The 19,868-nt window shown below is 40.3% G+C and overlaps 1 protein-coding gene across 12 annotated transcripts in view; it reads left to right on the top strand.

Annotated features, from left to right (window-relative positions):
* LOC139406429 (transcription factor SOX-6-like) overlaps window positions 1-15,816 on the top strand; it is a 175,252-nt gene extending 159,436 nt beyond the window's left edge. For 7 of the 12 annotated variants that reach the window (XM_071148989.1, XM_071148996.1, XM_071148988.1 and 4 more), the window contains 2 exons: window positions 5,872-6,088; window positions 12,029-15,432. In XM_071148989.1, coding sequence (XP_071005090.1) covers window positions 5,872-6,088; window positions 12,029-12,332 — 521 coding nt within the window. In that variant the 3' untranslated portion in view covers window positions 12,333-15,432. Of the gene's footprint in view, window positions 1-5,871; window positions 6,089-12,028 lie in introns of all 12 variants that reach the window. The other 5 variants (XM_071148998.1, XM_071148995.1, XM_071148994.1 and 2 more) reach the window with 3 other exon arrangements.
* Window positions 15,817-19,868: the final 4,052 nt, after the last annotated feature.

The following is a 19,868-nucleotide window of genomic DNA, read 5'->3' as shown; positions in this document are numbered from 1 at the left end:
CTGGAATGGTAGATGTGCAGAAGATGAATGTGCAAGTAGAGATACTGGGGTTCAAAGGAGCAAGATAAATAAATACATACAGTATGGGGATGAGGTAGGTAGATGGATGGGCTGTTTACAGATGGGCTATGTACAGGTGCAGTGATCTGTGAGCTGCTCTGACAGCTGGTGCTTAAAGCTAGTGAGGGAGATATGAGTCTCCAGCTTCAGAGATTTTTGCAGTTTGTCCCAGTCATTGGCAGTAGAGAACTGGAAGGAAAGGCGGTCAAAGGAAGAATTGGCTTTGGGGGTGACCAGTGAGATATACCTGCTGGAGCACGTTCTACGGGTGGGTGCTGCTATGGTGACCAGTGAGCTGAGATAAGGCGGGGCTTTACCTAGCAGAGACTTGTACATGACCTGGAACCAGTGGGTTTGGCAGTGGGTATGAAGCGAGGGCCAGCCAACGAGAGCGTACTTTGTGTTGGTTCTGTATGGTTCTGTATGTATGTTCTAACCCATTTCTACTTCATATGATATGATTAAGCCATGATTAGGCTATATCTGTCACACCCTGACCATAGTTTGCTTTGTATGTTTCTATGTTTTGTTTGGTCAGGGTGTGATCTGAGTGGGAATTCTATGTTGTATGTCTAGTTTGTCTGTTTCTGTGTTTGGCCTGATATGGTTCTCAATCAGAGGCAGGTGTTAGTCATTGTCTCTGATTGGGAGCCATATTTAGGTAGCCTGTTTTGTCATTGTGGGTTGTGGGTGATTGTCTATGTTAGTTGCTTGTGTCAGCACAGTTCTCATTATAGCTTCACGGTCGTTATTTGTTTATTGTTTTGTATAGTTTGTATTCAGTGTTCAGTGCTTTCTTTAATTAAAAAATCATCATGAACACATACCACGCTGCATTTTGGTCCTCTCCTTACGACTATCGTGACAAAATCTTTACATTAAAAAAAAACAATCTGTCAGATTTCCAGTCATTTCAATTATTTAGTACCCCTTTATCTTAAAGAATAGGACTTGGAAAAATAGATTAGTCAAATTGTTTGGTATTTAGTATTGATGTTTATTAGGATCCCCATTAGCCGCTACAAAAGCAGCAGCTACTCTTCTGGGGTCCACATGAAACATGACATCATACATAGTACAGAACATTATTAGTCAAGGACCGATCTACATACATTTAAAATGTCACACACAGCCTACATATCAGTACACGCAATATCTAGGTGTAATACATAGTACAGTGCAAATTACAATACAATATATATAAAATGGCTGTGTCTCTTCACAGTCCCCTTTGTGCAGTAAGGTGTTATTTGATCTTTTTTTTAATCAAATCATATGTTGTCACATGCGCCGAACATAACAGGTGTTACAGTGAAATGCTTACTTACAAGCCCTTAATCAACAATTCAGTTTTAAGAAAATACCCAAAAAGTAAGAAGAATAACAAAGAAGCAGAATTAAATCACAATAGCGTGGCTATATACAGAGTCAATGTGTGGGTGCACAGGTGTCGAGGTAATTATGTACATGTAGGTAGAGTTGTTAAAGTGGCTATATACAGAGTCAATGTGTGGGTGCACAGGTGTCGAGGTAATTATGTACATGTAGGTAGAGTTGTTAAAGTGGCTATATACAGAGTCAATGTGTGGGTGCACAGGTGTCGAGGTAATTATGTACATGTAGGTAGAGTTGTTAAAGTGGCTATATACAGAGTCAATGTGTGGGTGCACAGGTGTCGAGGTAATTATGTACATGTAGGTAGAGTTGTTAAAGTGGCTATATACAGAGTCAATGTGTGGGTACACAGGTGTCGAGGTAATTATGTACATGTAGGTAGAGTTGTTAAAGTGGCTATATACAGAGTCAATGTGTGGGTGCACAGGTGTCGAGGTTATTATGTACATGTAGGTAGAGTTGTTAAAGTGGCTATATACAGAGTCAATGTGTGGGTGCACAGGTGTGGAGGTTATTGAGATAATTATGTAGATGTAGGTAGAGTTGTTAAAGTGGCTATGCATGAATAATAACAGAGTAGCAGCAGCGTGGGGGGGGGGGGCAATGCAAATATTCTGGGTAGCGTTTGATTAGTTGTTCAGGAGTCTTATGGCTTGGGGTAGAAGCTGTTTATTGCTGTATATTACCTAGGATGGAAGAGTTCCATGTAGTCATGGCTCTATTTAATACTGTGTGTTTTCCAGGATCTGTTCTGGACCTGGGGACTGTGAAGAGACCTCTGGTTGCATGCCTTGTGTTGTACCGATGAGTGTCCGAACTGTGTGCCAACTGAACAGACAGTTCGGTACCATCAACACCTCTCACAAAGACTAATAGTGATGCAGTCAATTTCTCCTCAACTTTGAGCCAGGAGAGACTGACATGCATGTTACTGACACTTTCCTTCCTTATACATCTAAGTGCAATATGTGCTCCTGGTGTTCTGGATCAACATCAATTGACCTATGTGCTTCTTTGCCGTACATGACCACACAGCTGGGCAGTAGTCTAGCTGTGACAAAACTAGGGCCTGTAGGACCTGTCTGGTCGGCTGAGATGTCAAGAAGGCAGAACAACACCCTATCATGGACAGAACTCTTCCCATTTTAGCAACCATCGAGTCTATGTTTTGAATATGGCAGCTTGCAATCTAGGGTTACACCCAGCAGTTTAGTTTGCTCAACTTGCTCAATAGCCACATTATTCAATAATAGATCTAAACGAGGTTTAGCATTGAGTGAGTGGTTTGTCCCAAAAATTATGCTTTTTGTTTTTGAGATATTTACCACCAGGCTATGGCTAGTTACCCATTCTAAAACTGACTGGAGCTCTATGTTAAGGGTGTCCGTTAGTTATTTTATTGTTGCCGCCAACGTGTATACTGTTGAGTCGTCAGCGTACATAGACACACAGGCTTTATTTAAGGTCAGTGGAGGTCATTTGTAAAAACAGAAAACAATAATGGCCCTAGTCAGCTGCCCTGCGGTACACCACACTCAACTGAATTTGCATGAGAGAGTCTTCCATTAATGAAAACCCTCATTGTTCTATTAGATAGGTAACTCTCAATCCATAATAAGGCAGAGGATGCAAATCCATGACACCTATGTTTTTTCAGCAAAAGGTTATGATCAATGACATTAAAAGCTGTGCTGAATTCTAACAGAACAGCTACCAATCTTCTTACTATCAATTTCTTTCAGCCTGTAATCTGTTATTTGTGTCAGTGCCGAGCATGTTGAGTGTACTTCTCTATAAGCATGCTGTAAGTCTGTTTTTATTTTTTTGTTGTTGTAAAATAACTTTATATTTTATCAAACACACAAAAAAATTCCTTTTGCAAAGCACTTCTACAGTTTGCTAAGCACTTGTACAACGGGCTGATTGATCAGCTGCTTGAACCATTAAAGTGTGCTCTGCTATTCTTGGGTGGCGGAATGACGTTTACTTCCCTCCAAGTCTGAGGACTCACTAAGCATAACCCAAAAACGAAGGACTAATTAGCCTACTATGTTGTTTATTATTTTGTTGTCGTGGAGGACTGATTGGGCCTCATTGCTTTGAGTTGAAAAATAAATGATGCTCTTGCTTTGTTTAAGCAGCTGTTTAAGTCAATCAAAAGTTTGCGAGTTTGAGAATATCTGTTTTAATTTTTATAATCAGCATGAATTAGATTGAGCAATAAAAGCCCCACTCATGATCTTCTTAAATTAAACTTGTTTTTGTTGGTGTTGGCAGGATGGAGCACAACACCACAGGGGAGTTCCTCAAAAGGGGGGCACTCCCTCTAACTTTTATTCTATAGGCTGGCATCTGCACTATGCTGCTGGTGCAAGAGGGCATTTTATACTGGCTGTCCACTAAGGCATATTCATTACGCCAATTCTGTTGCAAAATGTTTCTTAAACAGAAGCAAACGGAAAGAAACGGGGAGGGTCCTAGCGGAATTTGTCCAATAGGAACTGTTGTCTCGCCTTGAGGCAATTGTTGGTGGCCTCTTAAATGCAAAACATGGTGGTCCATTAAATAGATAGTTTGCAGGCATGCTCTTTTATAGAGGTAACTGTGCACACTGTGTGCTTATGAGACAGAAACAGAGCGTTACTACTACCCCCCCACCTCCACCTAAACATTCAATAATATATTCAAAATATTGTACATCACTCAACTACCAATCGATCGATGAATCAATCAATGTATCTGACCTTATTTAATTCAATCTAACTTAATAATTCAAACACTATATTGGAAAGATATATATATTTTCCTTACAAAATACAGTATTTACATTGAACTCTCTTTCTCACACTCACATACACTCCACTGAGACCCCAACTGAGGTGATGGATGTATGCAGTGAAAAGTGCTTCTTGTGTTGATACTAGCTAGCTAACTAACACAGATAGCTATTCACAGAGCACTAAACTTTGCTGTACACAGAATGGCTGAAGGGCTCCACTGTCTTGAGACTTAAGTCCGATCTACATCCCAAATGGCACCCTATTTCAAACAGTATACAGTGCCCAACTTTTTACCAGGGCCCATATTCCTATATAGGGAATATGGTGCTATTTGGGAGACAGCCCTCATAGTTCATAGACTGCATGAATGAACTTGGAATGTTGCTTGGCAACATGTAGGAGCTGTTTTTTAGAAGGGGGACTATGTGCCTGGTCTTTAGGTCTTTAGCTACAGCTTTGTATATACTTAGAGAGAAAATAGTTTTCTGTCGTGAATTGGTGTTCCACTAGGCTAAAATGTTTAGCTTTGAGCAAATGGTATTAGGTGACTTTGTTTGCTAAAATATTTTAGATGCAAACTGAACGCTGAATTAAAGATATACAATCTTTGCACTTTTCTCATCCATAGACCATTGTTCAATATCACTGAAGTTATCATTCTAAAGAATTGGATAGCTCAAATCTCATCACTCAAAGTTGGGGTAAAAAATTGAGGGTCAGAGTTCACCTATCAGACAGAACATTCCGGATATTTACCTAGCTAGCGGTTTGCTTGTGGTGACACCAGGGAAACGCTAGACCTGAAAGGCGATCAGGAGAGGATGGAGTGTGTGCTGCCCAGACAATAACACAGCTGGAGACGAGGGACATGATGAAAAAAAGGAGTGTCCTCACTGTTTCCTGTTTCCTTAGTAAAAAAAATAAGGGAGTTTCGATAAACGTTGGTAAACAGATTCCTAGATGCATCCCAAATGGCACCCCAATCCCTATATAGAGCACTACTTTCGACTAGAGCCCTGTTGACCCTGGCCAAAAGTAGTGCACTAACTAGGAAATAGGGTGCGATTTGGGACGCAGGCCTAGATTCCTCTCTGTGTGTGTCCTATCTGCGGTGTGTATAATGGGTTGTCAGAAAGCAGATGTGCTCCATTCCTGCGGTAACGGACCTGTCCACTTGTTCTGTCAGCTGGGTGCTTATAGGAGAGACATGTTGAGAACACAATGTATCAGAGATCCCCTGCCAATCCTAAAGACTGTTTTTTCAAATGAGTAGTTTCTCTTATTAGAGGCTACCTGAAGAGATGTCCTGCTATGATTGAAGTAAGACAGTATAGATTCAGTGCAGTGGAAGTACTGACACATACTGTCCAATGGCTAATTTAACCCCATTATTAAAACATAAACAATCAATTTACAGAACATTGTAATCCACTAAACGGTGAAAAAATATTTACAGGACCATACTGGACAAACTGACTCCAATACACTCTTCGAACACCAATACCCTCATGTTGTCGTTGAGTGTGAGTGTGTGTGAATATGTGAGTGTGTTTGTTTGTGTGTGTGTTCGTCCTTACGCTGTAGTTTGTGTTTCAACCCTGACTCTTGGTGCGTGTGTCCCGTTATCCATGTCCAGGCTCTCGCTGGAAGTCCATGAGCAACCAGGAGAAGCAGCCATACTATGAGGAACAGGCCCGTCTCAGTAAGAACCATCTGGAGAAGTACCCCAACTACAAGTACAAGCCCCGGCCCAAGAGGACCTGCATCATCGACGGGAAAAAACTTCGCATCGGGGAGTACAAGCAGATGATGCGCTCACGGCGACAGGAGATGAGGCAGTTCTTCAGTGTGGGGTAAGAAGAGAGAGACACTCCAACTCAACTACTGGGACAAACTCTTTAGGCTAGCTGATAGTGTACTTAAAGGGACATTACACTCCATAATCCAATTGTGTCAGATGTTTTCAAACCTCAAAATGGTCTTCTGTTGACATAAATCCATGTCCCAGGTCATCTGTTGTGTAGATTCAGCTCTATGCCACAATCTAAAATGGAAAAAGATAAGCACCATGTGATTTCCATAACAAAGAGATATTGTTCAATCATTTGAATATAGATGTAAAAACATAACCGATGGAGTGGTATGTGAATTCATCTTGACATTAGACTTATTTTGAAGTCAGAAAACTGTTTGGAGTGTAATTAGCCTTTAAAGCAGCAATCAGCAGTTCAAACTATAACTAAGTGTTCTCCTCACCCCTGTTTTAGATAAACAGCTGACGGATGAGCCGGAAAAAATTTGTCACCATTCTCAAATTCATAGACAGAGTTAGGACTGACCATCCATGATATCAAAAGTATAGTTTTAACCATATTCTGAGGCTGTATAGTGTTTTGTTGACATTTACTTTGTTTACAAACGTTGGAGTTAAACAAGTTTATATTCTGGGTTCTGATGGGGTGTGACAGTTGAACTAAGCTCATGAGGAATTTAGAAGTTATATTAGTCAATAATTATTGGGTACACATAGTTAATTTATAAGTCCAAAAGTGGATGTAGCAACTGCACCTTCCCCTTTAATACTAAGTTTAACGTGATAAGTAAACAGTGATCCTGGGATCAACAATCCCTTTAATATTTTTTCATGCTCACATTTTCGGATGGTACACTGGAGTCAACTGGTCCTAATCATTTTGTTAAGGGATGTTGTTCTTTGTTTGGCTAATTCCCACTGTACCAAGTACTGACTCTGACCATGTCCCTCAAGCAATAGTGCTGAGCTGTGAGCTGAATTTGTTATCCAAACTACTAGTTTAGCGATAATGAGGTCTCTTATCATTATGCTTTTCTCATCCTCTTCTGTCAAACTGTAGGCAACGCTGAGAACAAGGTAGTGTCACAAATTGCACCCTATTCCCTAAATAGTGCACTAGTTTTGACCGGGACCCTGATTAAAAGTAGTGCGTTATATAGGGAAAAGGGTGCCATTTTGGACTCAGACAAAACTAGTGGCTTGGTCTTAATAGGAAACAGGCATGGATGTGTTTTAAGTCATCACGGCGGGCCTCGTTTCAATGGATTTACCAGGGGCACAGCTTTGAATTGGAACGATTTTTAATAGTTGTCATTTATTAAATTAGGACAATGGCGGGCGCTTGCGGGCGGTAGAAATTGGACACAGACATTACACTACCAGGATATAAAACGTAAGCAGATGTTTGAGAGAGAGAGGGAGAGAGAGACCCAGCTAGCACACAATGTTCTGAGAACCATATTTCTTAGCGCTTGGTGAGAGCGTGGTCGTCCTATAATTATTTTGCATACAACCTCCCCACATCTTTCTGGGAACTTTAGAAAAAATATATACTTTTTTGGTATTCCATTACTTTAACAGAACGTTTCTTAAAAGTTCAAGCATGGTTATATTTCATTTCAATTTTTGTAATGTTCTAGGAACGTTCTCCAACTTATTTGACATTGGGAATGTTCTCAAATTGTTCTGAGAACGTTAAAAAACAATGTTCTTCCGTGGGAATTTCAGTACTTCAGGATAACGTTTCCTACAGGTTTTCATCTAAAGTCATGTTCTCAAATTGTTCTGAGAACGTTAATAAACAATGTTATTTTTTGTGAATTTCAGTACTTCCACAGAACAGTTCCCATGTGAATCTTTTTAATGTCATATTTTTAAGTTCTCAAATGTTGTGACTTAAGCGATGTTCTCAGAACGTTCAGAGAAGGTATGATTCTCTTTTATGTCAGTTCTTGGCAATTTTCTGGGAATGTAAAAAAAATGGAATTGTACACATTAACATCACAAGTTCTAAAATCCAATCTCAGAACATGAAGAGAATGTTATTTCAAATATTATTTCTCAGCATCAACATAACTGTCTCTATCCTCTATCTTGTTAAGTGTGCTCATGTGTGTGGCCCAGTAATTGGCCACACTGATCTTAATGAGTGCTTGTTTCCTTTGAAATGTGTATTTTTGAATAGACTAAAATGTTACATTAAGGTTCAAAAAAGAAAAATAAATGAACATTATTTTCATAAAAAACATGGCATGCTAGGTTCATCCTGGTGGCACAGTGGATTTATTCAATGGATAGAGAACAGAAGATCATAGGTTTGAATCTCACTGATGCCATGTCCCATTAAAATAAAATGTGTTGGCATGATTAATGCCCAAGGAAATTAATTTCTATGTTTCCTATCTGTGGTCAGAGTTCCAAATATTTAACCCAGAATAAGCTAGCAGTGTTATTGGAAGTCCTATTGAAACATTAAATGAAAGTTGTAGCCGTTTACACTCGTACCTACAGTGCATTCGGAAAGTTTTCAGACCCCTTGACTTTTTCCACATTTTGTTACGTTACAGCTAGGGTTGCAAAATTCTGGGAACTTTTCCAGAAATCCTGGTTGGAGGGTTCCAGATTTTCTACTTATTCCCTCCTGATTCCAGGATCCTCCAACCAGGATTATGGGAAACCAGGGAATTTATTGAAAGTTAATTTTGCAATCCTAGTTACATCCTTATTTTAAAATGTATTAACTAGTTTTTTTCTTCATCAATCCACACACAATACCCCATAATGACAAAGCAAAAACAGTTTTTTTTTTTTTTTACATTTTACACATTTATATATATATAAAAAAAACGGAAGTATCACATTTACATAAGTATTCAGGCCCTTTACTCAGAACTTTGTTGAAATACCTTTGGCAGCGATTACAGCCTCAAGTCTGCTTGGGTATGACGCTATAAGCTTGGCAGACCTGTATTTAGGGAGTTTCTCCCATTCTTCTCTGAAGATCCTCTCAAGCTCTGTCAGGTTGGATGGGGCGCGTCACTGCACAGCTATTTTCAGGTCTCTCCAGAGATGTTCGATCGGGTTCAAGTCCAGGCTCTGGCTGGGCCACTCAAGGACATTCAGAGACTTGTCCCAAAGCCACTCCTGCGTTGTCTTGGCTGTGTGCTTAGGCTCGATGCCCTTTTGGAAAGTGAACCTTCGCCCCAGTCTGAGGTCCTGAGTGCTCTGGAGCAGGTTTTCATCAAGGATCTCTCTGTACTTTGCTCCATTCATCTTTCCCTCGATCCTGACTAGTCTCCCAGTCCCTGCCGCTGAAAAACATCCACACAGCATGATGATGCCAACACCATGCTTCACCGTAGGGATGGTGCCAGCTTTCCTCCAGGCATGGCGCTTGGCATTCAGGCCAAATAGTTCAGTCTTGGTTTTATCAGACCAGAGAATCTTGTTTCTCATAGTCTGAGAAGCCTTTAGGTGTCTTTTGGCAAACTCCAAGCAGGCTGTCATGTGCGTTTTACTGAGGAGTGGCTTCTGTCTGGCCAGGTGTGTGTGCCTTTCCAGATCATGTCCAATAAATTGGATTTACCACAGGTGGACTCCAATCAAGTTGAGGAAGCATCTCAAGGATGCTCAATTTAAACAGGATGCACCTGAGCTCAATTTCGAGTCTCATAGCAAAGGGTCTGAAAAGTGTTTTCACTTTGTCATTATGGGGTATTGAATGTAGATTGATGAGTAAGTGTGTAGATTGAAAGTAACAAAATGTGCAAAAAGGGAAGGGGTCTGAATACTTTCCGAATGCACTGTATGCGTGGGTTGAAAATGGTAGATTTTGTAATTGATAAGTGCCTAAATTGGAATGCAGTGGCTGTACAGTAACATGCTATAAATGATGTCAGAGCTCAGGCTCGGTGCTTCACATTGCTGTATGGGTTTTGACTGACAGCCGTTCTGAACTTGAGCACCACTCGCGAGAAGAAGTTACCCCCATCCCTCCCGCTATTTGGCCAACTTTTGTTGTCTGAGTGAGGGAAATGCTGTAAATTAAGAGGACTCAATGTATTTTGAAAGATGAGACATTGAGGGTTAAAATATATACTAATTTGATGTCATACAAGGAAACCAAACACCCGTGAGTCCAAATGTGCACTTCACATTTCCATATCATAAAACTCAAGTTATATACAGTGTCAAAGTTTATGATCACTATGTTTAATGTACAGTTACAAGATGACATGGTGTCATACCCTGGGTTGTCCTGAAGAGAATGAGCCTATGTTTGTCTATTGTGAAGAAGATTCCCCACGGAACACGCACCTGAATGCACTCCTATCTATGTGCACCAAAATGATGATCTGTTTCTCTGAATTCCCCTGTGAAAGCCTAATACCATAAGATGTTGACAATAGAACAATAGAACAAGCTTTCAATTGATGCCCACCTGACCCAGATTGTGATTTTAAATGGTCTGTTTTTGGATTACGTAAACAACAACAGTAATTGTGTGCTTGCTCTAGTTCCTCAATGGCACAGCTAGGAGAGCTCAAAAAAGCACATTATAGTTGATGACTCTTCTTTGAGTCATTAAAGTGCATTGAAATGACATAGGAACTGTGCACACTTGAGAGGCTTGTGGCCACTTGGGCAATTTGTTTTGTCTCATGTTGCACTTACCCCACATTCTATTTTCTTATCATGTTACTGAATGTGTCCAGATTATTTTCAGATTTCGTTATCAACAAATGCAGTGAAAAGTACAGTACATGTAAAATACACATAAATTCAACTGTGTAATGTTTGGATTCAGTCTTGTATACGGTGAACTTTGGTCTAATAATTTTCCCATAATCTCCAAATTGTTCCCTTTCAATTGCTACCATGCTCATACATATGCATTTCATATTTGTGTAAAGGGTTAAGGATACAAAAAAATATATATAAAATGTATGTTTTCATAACTTACAATTTCCGTTCTCAGAGCGTTAATAAAACCTCACGTGAAAACTTTTAAGGAACCAGAGTAAAATGTTCTCAGAATCTCACTGCAACCTAAAAATAAACAGTCCCAGAACGGGCAAAATGTTCCCTTCTGTTCTCAGAACGTTTAAAAACGTTCAATTTTACCGGTCAGGAAACTTATGGCTTCGTTCCCATAACCAATGTGAAACAAAAAACATACATTCCCAAATCTTCCAAGGAGCCAAATGTGCTAACTGGGGAGAGTGGCGGTATAGGTAGATGTCACAGGCTTAACTCTGTCATTTACTGTGTGTGGTCAAGCGAATGCGAAGCCTGATTTTGTTGTAGTGGCTGGCGTTTCACTCATGACTAAATCACTTGGCTATAAGTTGAGGTATAACCAATTTCAACCAGGCTCGCCGTATAATGAAAACCGGGTTGTTTTTAAGTAGTTTAAGTCTGTTCTCTGCTGTAATTGTTTTCTCGAAGGGGGAGGAAGAACTGTTAGGTGAGGAAACTGACAGCAATGTTCTTGGTTTATGTGCTTCATTTGAGGAGCCAGAGGGCTTGATTGAGTGACATGCGTTTACCTTCATTCCATCCATTTATGGAAAGGTTATTTAGCTGACGTTCACAGGATTACTGTGTGCTGGCAGTAGCTCTGTGTTAAGGCTTGTCCAAAAGAAGAGAGTGAGCTACTGTTCAACTTGTTTTAAATAGCTGAATAATTAATGCACCGTTCAAAATCAGTCTGGTAAAGAATGAATCTGTTTTTCTAATACACCCTCTCTGTCTCTCTCTCTTTTTCTCATTCCCTCGCTACCTCTACCTCTCACTCTCTCTTTCTTTCTCTTTCTCTGTCTCTCACTCTCTGCTCACTCCTTCTCTATCTCCCCCTCACTCTTTTCTCTCTCTCTCTCTCTCTCTCTTTCCTTCCTTATCCCTCCCTCTCTCTCTTCATTCTCTCTTTTCTTTCTTTCTTTCTTTCTTTCTTTCTTTCTTTCTTTCTTTCTTTCCTCAGGCCACAGCCTCAGATCCCCATCAGCAACAGCGCTGGAGGCCTCTACCCGGGCGCCATCACCATGGCGACAGCCACGCCTTCACCGCACCTAACATCAGACTGCTCCAGCGCGTCGGCCAGCCCCGAGCCCGCAATCCCTGTCATCCAGAGCACGTTCGGCGTGGTCAAGCCAGAGCCGGTTGCCATGGTGACCGGTGACCACCCGGTCAACGGGGAGGACGAGATAGACATGTACGAAGACTTTGAGGACAAATCGGACTACAGCAGTGACCACGAGACACGGGAGCCTGTCAGTGCCAACTGAACCTGCTCAGAAGAACTTCTGAACTTTTAGAAAAAAATTTAAGCAGGACAATATGACAGAGACTGAGTTTTGCTCAGAACAACTTTTCAACAGGGGGGGCGGAACAGTTTGTCCGGGATTTGATGCACCACGGACTGACGATGCTCAGATTTACTCTGGACAGGACGTGACATACACTGAGAATTCTCTGATTGCCTCTGGACAGGATGTGGCATTCTCTGATTGACTCTGGACAGGACGTGACATACACTGAGCATTCTCTGATTGACTCTGGACAGGATGTGACATACACTGAGAATTCTCTGATTGCCTCTGGACAGGATGTGACATACACTGAGAATTCTCTGATTGCCTCTGGACAGGATGTGACATACACTGAGCATTCTCTGATTGAATCTGGACAGGATGTGACATACACTGAGCATTCTCTGATTGACTCTGGACAGGTCGTAACATACACTGAGCATTTGAAGATCTCACAGACCGCCCATGTTTCTCAAACTACCATTTTGGACAAGAACACTTTTTCTGAACAATCCTGTCCAAGTGATTGGGTTGAGACAACTTCCAGACAGATAGACAGTGAACAAGACAATCCAACACAGACAAGAGCTAGTAAGAGTCAGGGCGATGAGAAGAGAATGTTCGAACAAAGAGATAACTGACACATTTCTGCGTGTGGTTTTTTAAAGGAGAGTCCACGGACTTGACTGAGACATCAGAAATTGGTCTTCAACAGCTATCGGTGTTAAATGTTTATTTTAAGTGTGATTACGTTTTTATGATATGTTTCCTTTGATTGTGGGTTTCTGGATTTCCATGGACACTTTCCTGACAGGTTGCTTACTGCCTGTAAAACCTTGGACTGTCAGGACTTTAACATTTGAAAGTGAATATAAATCCTTAGCTTTCATCTTATCTTATTATTTCTTATGAGTACAGTACATCTACACCTTTCTCCACAAATGCTTACAATATGTTACATTACTGTTCATGATGGGGTTTATATCCTTGCTCAGGTATGCTGTGCCAGCTTGTGAATGTGTTTTGATTTCATACGAGTGAGTGGTAGACATTTTCAGACTGACAATGAAACAGAGGAGAAAATACCTATTATTATAATTATTATTTTCTGAGATATTGTACAGTTTTTCTTCAAATGTGCCAAACCTACATTCACATCACTCAGAAATATTCTAGTCTTAATGCTGATGCTGCAAAAAGTCTTATACAATCAGTTTTTATTGCTGAGGTGTCCCTATTAGGAGAAAGCTGCCGCTTTAGCTGACATCTGCATTGCAGATGTTTTGGTGGTGTCGGAGGTGGAACTGCGTTAGCGCTGTCAAATCCACAAGAAGGTCTTGGCATTATACCTAAAGCAGACATTGCCATTGGCTGCACGGAGTCGCATTAAGAAAAATCCCATGCAGCTTTGTTTACACGTTGGAACACTGGAATGTGAGATGTAATTTACACCTCAATTAGGCTGATAGAAATCCACATATTTTCACTGAATGATTTTCAGTTTGAGCGCCATTATTTCTACAGTATATAGCCTGCACTTTCTCGTTCTGAACTTCTAACGCGAGTGGGATGGGTGTGACTTCGTGACAATGATCAAGAGCAGCTGCTCACTGATTTGACAGCTCCAACACCTACAAAACATCAGCTATGCGGGTGTTGCCTATCGCCGGTTAACACTCAACCTGATTTGAATCTAGCCTCATTTTGTATTGGCTGTTTAGAGAAAACCAAAAAAACAATGGGTTACAGTTTCTCCTGGCCCATAGAATACTTTCAGGGTGAGGAATAATCTAACATCGAGTTGTACAATCATGAACTTCCCCTTTAATTCATACATAATGCAAAGGGGCCAAAAACGATCAAATTCGTTATTTTGGTCAACTGTTACAGTACACTGACGTTCAGCTGGAGTGGCTTTTAGGTTTGAAATCTCTTTTGTTTGACTATAGAGGTTGTGAATAAAACATGTTGTATAGACTCTGCAAATGTTGATAAAGACACAGGACATCATAATAGGCACAATAAGTCTTAAAGTTGAACTCTTCTAGTTCTATTTGTCATACAGGAAAATGCAGAGGAGCGGTCCCGACAGTCATCTAGGGCCACCATATATTTAGTTTTTTTTTAATGTAGGTTTTATTTACTCTATTGTACCTAGATTCAGAAGATCAGATTTGTTTATGTGAATTGATCAGTTTACAATTATGTAGCCAGAGATGGTTTTCAAAATACAAACCAATGTTTTGTTTTTGTAAAATTGGTACATTTGCAAAGAAAACAAAAACATCAATATTGGTCAATATCAGCTCTAGCATTTCAAAAAAGTAGTGCAAGAATATTTTGAAATAGATATTTCAGGTAAATTAAAATATACCCATAAGTCCTATTTTCATATGCCCATCTCTACTTTGAAAATATGTATACATTTACAACCTCTATTTTAGGCGGGTTTAGGTTACTCTGTTTTCTGGTTGATTTGTATGTGATTTGTGTCTCTTTACGACCATGTCGAATTATATTTTGTAGGTTGGTAGAAAATAACATTTTTGTTACAACTGAAGTTTGATTTTGCTTGCAATACAGAGAAAAGGAGAGCTGTACTGTTCACCTCATGCAAAGACATTGTTTCAAGTTTTATAAGCATCACAGGCACTGGATATGAGTGGTAGTTTTTCAGTACTGTCTAATGTGAAGTTGTCGTTAGAAAACAACAATGACAAAATTCTGACAAACAAAACATTACCTGTGTGGACGCCAGATTTGAGTACATTTCCAGTTTAGTAACATTTGTATTATTTATGCAGAAATAGTTGTTTTAGCTTCAGTGCTGCCTGAAGTGCTCTGACCTTTGACACAAATTCAAAGGTCACTCAGACCACCGGTCAGTTTCAACCTACAGAAGCAGACGTAATTTTTCCTGGCCCCACACATTTTGTGTTAAGTATTGTATTTGAAATTCAATTGTGCATTTTAACATTTCATTGTATTTATTAGCCGGTGTTGGCTCTAAAAGTGTCAGTACAACTTGGTGAGACAGACAATCAGAAAAAAATAAAGACTGAGATTTCCTTACAAATTCAGAATCGAATCATTGACTTGTATTAGGTGTTTATCAGTGGACAGAAGACAGCATGTACTTTTTGTTGTAAGTTTTTACTTGTTTATTAGAGATTATAACACTTAAGCAGTATCTTCAACAAGAGACTAATACCAAGCTGATCTAAACAAGTACACACACACACACACACACACACACACGCACACACACACACACACACACACACACAGTAGGAAGGTAGTTGCAGCAACCATGCATACATTTTACTAAGAAGGAACATCCCATATAAAGCATATTCCCTTTTCACTATGGTGTGATGAGAAAGACAAGAGTGCAGTGTTTATAAATTGAGATCAGAGGAAATGTTCGACATTTGTTGATTAAAAGGTGGTTTCTCAGAAATAGTATTGACGCAAACACAATATATTAATGGTTAAATTGGGGTTTTCATGGAGGAACTGCTTTCAAAACAGGTTGTTTTTCGATGGTGATCCTACAGAAGTATATAATACATTCCAACTGTATACCATCTCTCATCCATGTCACCCGCCGTCCAATAATATTTGGTAATTACCCTTTCTGTTCGTATAATTATGGGAACCGATTTCAACAGGGCCTATTGTTCTTTTCCTTCATAATGAGTTATCCTGTGTGTGTGTGTGTGTGTGTGTGTGTCTCATCAATTCCAATTCAATGCGTTCATTTGAATTGAAGTACTAAACAGGATACAGAATTACAATTCGGATTATATGTATTTTTATTTATCCAGGTGAGTCAATTAAGAACAAATTCTTATTTACCACGACGGCCTGGCCAATTATAAAGTGAAATTCACATCCCTCTAATTTCTTCACTCAACAAAAATATGAATGCACTAAAAAGAACCATAGGCCAACCGACTTCAGTGGGGAAATACTCACCTTCGATGGCCACTGGCACGCTGGAGAAGTGTGTTCTTCACTGATACATCCTGGTTTCAACTGTACTGGGCAGATGGCAGACTGGTTCTCGTCAAGATATCACGGTATCTCTGTGCATTCAAATGGCCATCTATAAAATGCAATTGTGTTCGTTGTTCATAGCTTATGCCTGCTCATACCATAACCCCACCGCCACCATGGAGTACTCTGTTCACAACATTGACATCAGCAAACTGTTCGCCCTCACGATGCCATACATGCTGTCTGCCATCTGCCCAGTACAGTTGAAACCAGGATGTATCCGTGAAGAGCACACTTCTCCAGCATGCCAGTGGCCATCGAAGGTGAACATTTGCCCACTGAAGTCGGTTACGACACTGAACTGCAAGACCCTGGTGAGGATGACGAGCACGCAGATGAGCTTCCCTGAGACGGTTTCTGATAGTTTTTGCATAATTTTTTGGTTGGGCAAACCCACAGTTGCATCAGCTGTCCATGCTCCCTCAATACTTGAGAATTGTGTTGTATGACAAAACTGCACATTTTAGAGTGGCCTTTAATTGTCCCCAGCACAAGGTGCACCTCTGTATTGATCATGCTGTTTAATCAGCTTCTTGATATGCCACACCTGTCAGGTGGATGGATTATCTTGGCGAAGGAGAAATGGTCACTAACATCGATGAAAACTAATTTATGCACAAAATATAGCAAAAATAAGCTTTTTGTGCATATGGAACATTTTATTTCCGCTCAATATTTTACATGTTGCGTTTATATTTGAGTTCAGTATATATTAGGTGTAGTCTAAACGAATGTACATATTGTGCAGTTGAGGAACAATGGGAAAGCAATTCTGCTTTGAAAGTTGATAAACTTTTGAGAAAAAGGTGCTTGAATGTTTTGGTACACCTACTGGAGAGTTATTTTTTTGTCTACACCTATTCCGCATCATTCACACCCTCTTAAACCTTAACCCCACCCATCTCTTTAAGGATTCACATGTGAGGCCATAGTTTAGTAAACAACCAAAGATTTCAAGACTAAAAGTGGCAAAATTAGTAGACTACAACAAGGAAAAACTCCAGGTAAAAATACAACATTTCTAGCCATGTATCCTAATCTGATTTAGGTGCAGGTCATGTTGTTGTTCACATTACCGTCTCTGGTAAACACGCACTATATCAAATCTAAGTGTATTTGTCACAAGCACAGGATACAGAAGTTGTAAACAGTACAGTGAAATGGTTATATCCTATAACCACCCCCCAGTCACATCTAGCTAAGTGGACACTATCCTATAACCACCCCCCAGCCACATCTAGCTAAGTGTACACTATCCTATAACCACCCACCAGTCACATCTAGCTAAGTGGACACTATCCTATAACCACCCCCCAGCCACATCTAGCTAAGTGGACACTATCCTATAACCACCCCCCAGCCACATCTAGCTAAGTGGACACTATCCTATAACCACCCCCCAGCCACATCTAGCTAAGTGGACACTATCCTATAACCACCCCCCAGCCACATCTAGCTAAGTGGACACTATCCTATAACCACCCCCCAGCCACGTCTAGCTAAGTGGACACTATGCTATAACCACCCCCCAGTCACATCTAGCTAAGTGGGTGAGTCACTATTGTCTAGAGATGTACACATGTTCATTAAATACAATAGATGGTTGTAATCACCCCCAGACACACCTGGCTAACTTGATGGGTTTTGTAATCATCTGGTGAAGTGGAGTCTTTTCTTGAGACATATAGCTAGCTAGCTAGCTAAACAATAAACCCACATAATCCCAACTCATACTACTACCAATACAAACATTGTCATAGCTGTAGTATGAATCTGCAGGTGGCTAAAGCTAACAACTAGGTGCAATATTAGCTACATGTAGCTAACATTAGGCTATAACTAGCAATGCAAATGGAGTTTTGATTTGAATAATATTACTACACAGATTATACACGTAACGTTAGCTAGTGAGCCACGAACATGTACCTAGACTCTTACCTGTATTCATGGCTGAACACTTCACGGCAGACTATAACCTTTAACTCAGATTAGTTTGTAACTACATTTTTTGGGGGCCAGAGTTGTGTCAAGTCACTCCGGTGCATACTGACCATGGTGTGTGCAGAAAGTAGCCCATCACTTTTCCCAACGGATCTTTCGATAGCGTCTGGTAAACAGCATATCAACGTTGTTGAAAAAGTAGCGAAACATTTGTAGTTCTCAATGGCTAACATTATATCTGTCAAAAACAGCGCGGTAGAAAGGACTAGCAACACATACTGAGCAACTCACGTTATAAACAGAAGCATGCTACATGGCAGACCAAACCAAACTCATCTCCCAACATGTCCAGCCCATCCATTTGTCTCAGCTAATCATGGCTAGCGGGAAGGTTCCTGTCTTTTTCCGTGGCTAAACCAACTAAGCTCGTAATTGAACAATTTTATTTGTATTTATGTTATTAATGCACATGAAAGTTCACATGTTTCAGAAGGCATTTCTGCCAAAAAATGCATTTTGATAAAAAAAAATAAAAGTTACATTTAAATGCCTCCTTTGAAGTAGTGATGTGCGACACACCAAATTTCCTGAAACGAGTCACATATGGAGAAAATACTACTTCTCCCATAATGCATTAGTTTAACCTTCATTGACCCTGAGGCCTTCAAAAAGAAGCCAAACAGATTAAATGTTTGTTGGAAATATAATTGGCTATTTTAGCACTAAGGGTAAAAGAGTATTGCGAACATTATTCCCCGAGAAAAGTGATATATTCTTTGGTGTCTGGAAGTGTGATCGGTCAGATTCAATTCAAATCTCATGTTCTGAGTGGAATTTCTTTGAATTGCTGTCACGGTTTTCTGTATGGGAAAGAGAGTCAGACCAAAATGCGGCGTGGCTATTGCGATCCATGTTTAATGAAACTGAAGCAACACGAATCCAATACAAAAACATAACGAAAACCAAAACAGCCTATACTGGTGCACATACACACGACAGAAAAAGGACATAAGGACACTAAGGACAATCACCCAACAAAACCCAACACCAAACAGGCTACCTAAATATGGTTCCCAATCAGAGACAATGACGAACACCAGCCTCTGATTGAGAACCATATCAGGCCAAACATAGAACTAGACAAACTAGACATGTAACATAGAATGCCCACCCAGCTCACACCCTGACCAACCAAAACATAGAAACATACAAAGCAAACTATGGTCAGGGTGTGACAATTGCACTGAATTTAATTCTACTTCCTGTCACTCAAATGCAAATTCAAATTCTACATCCTGTGGGGTGGGGCCAATTAAATTATAATTTAAATTTATGAGTTGAATGGGAGTCAATTCCAAAATTCAGAATTGAGCCCAACCCTGGTGTGTGTGTGTCTGCCTGCCTGCCTGCGTGTGTGTGCGTGCGCATGTGCATGTATGTATGTGAGTGCGCGCGCGCGCGTGCATGGGACCGCCACATATTCTCACTACGCTGTGGTGTGTACGCGTGGCG

Source organism: Oncorhynchus clarkii, chromosome 4 (genome assembly GCF_045791955.1).
Source record: "Oncorhynchus clarkii lewisi isolate Uvic-CL-2024 chromosome 4, UVic_Ocla_1.0, whole genome shotgun sequence".
NCBI lineage: Eukaryota > Metazoa > Chordata > Actinopteri > Salmoniformes > Salmonidae > Oncorhynchus > Oncorhynchus clarkii.
Note: the sequence above shows the minus strand (reverse complement) of the source record. Positions and strands in the feature narration are given on the sequence as shown.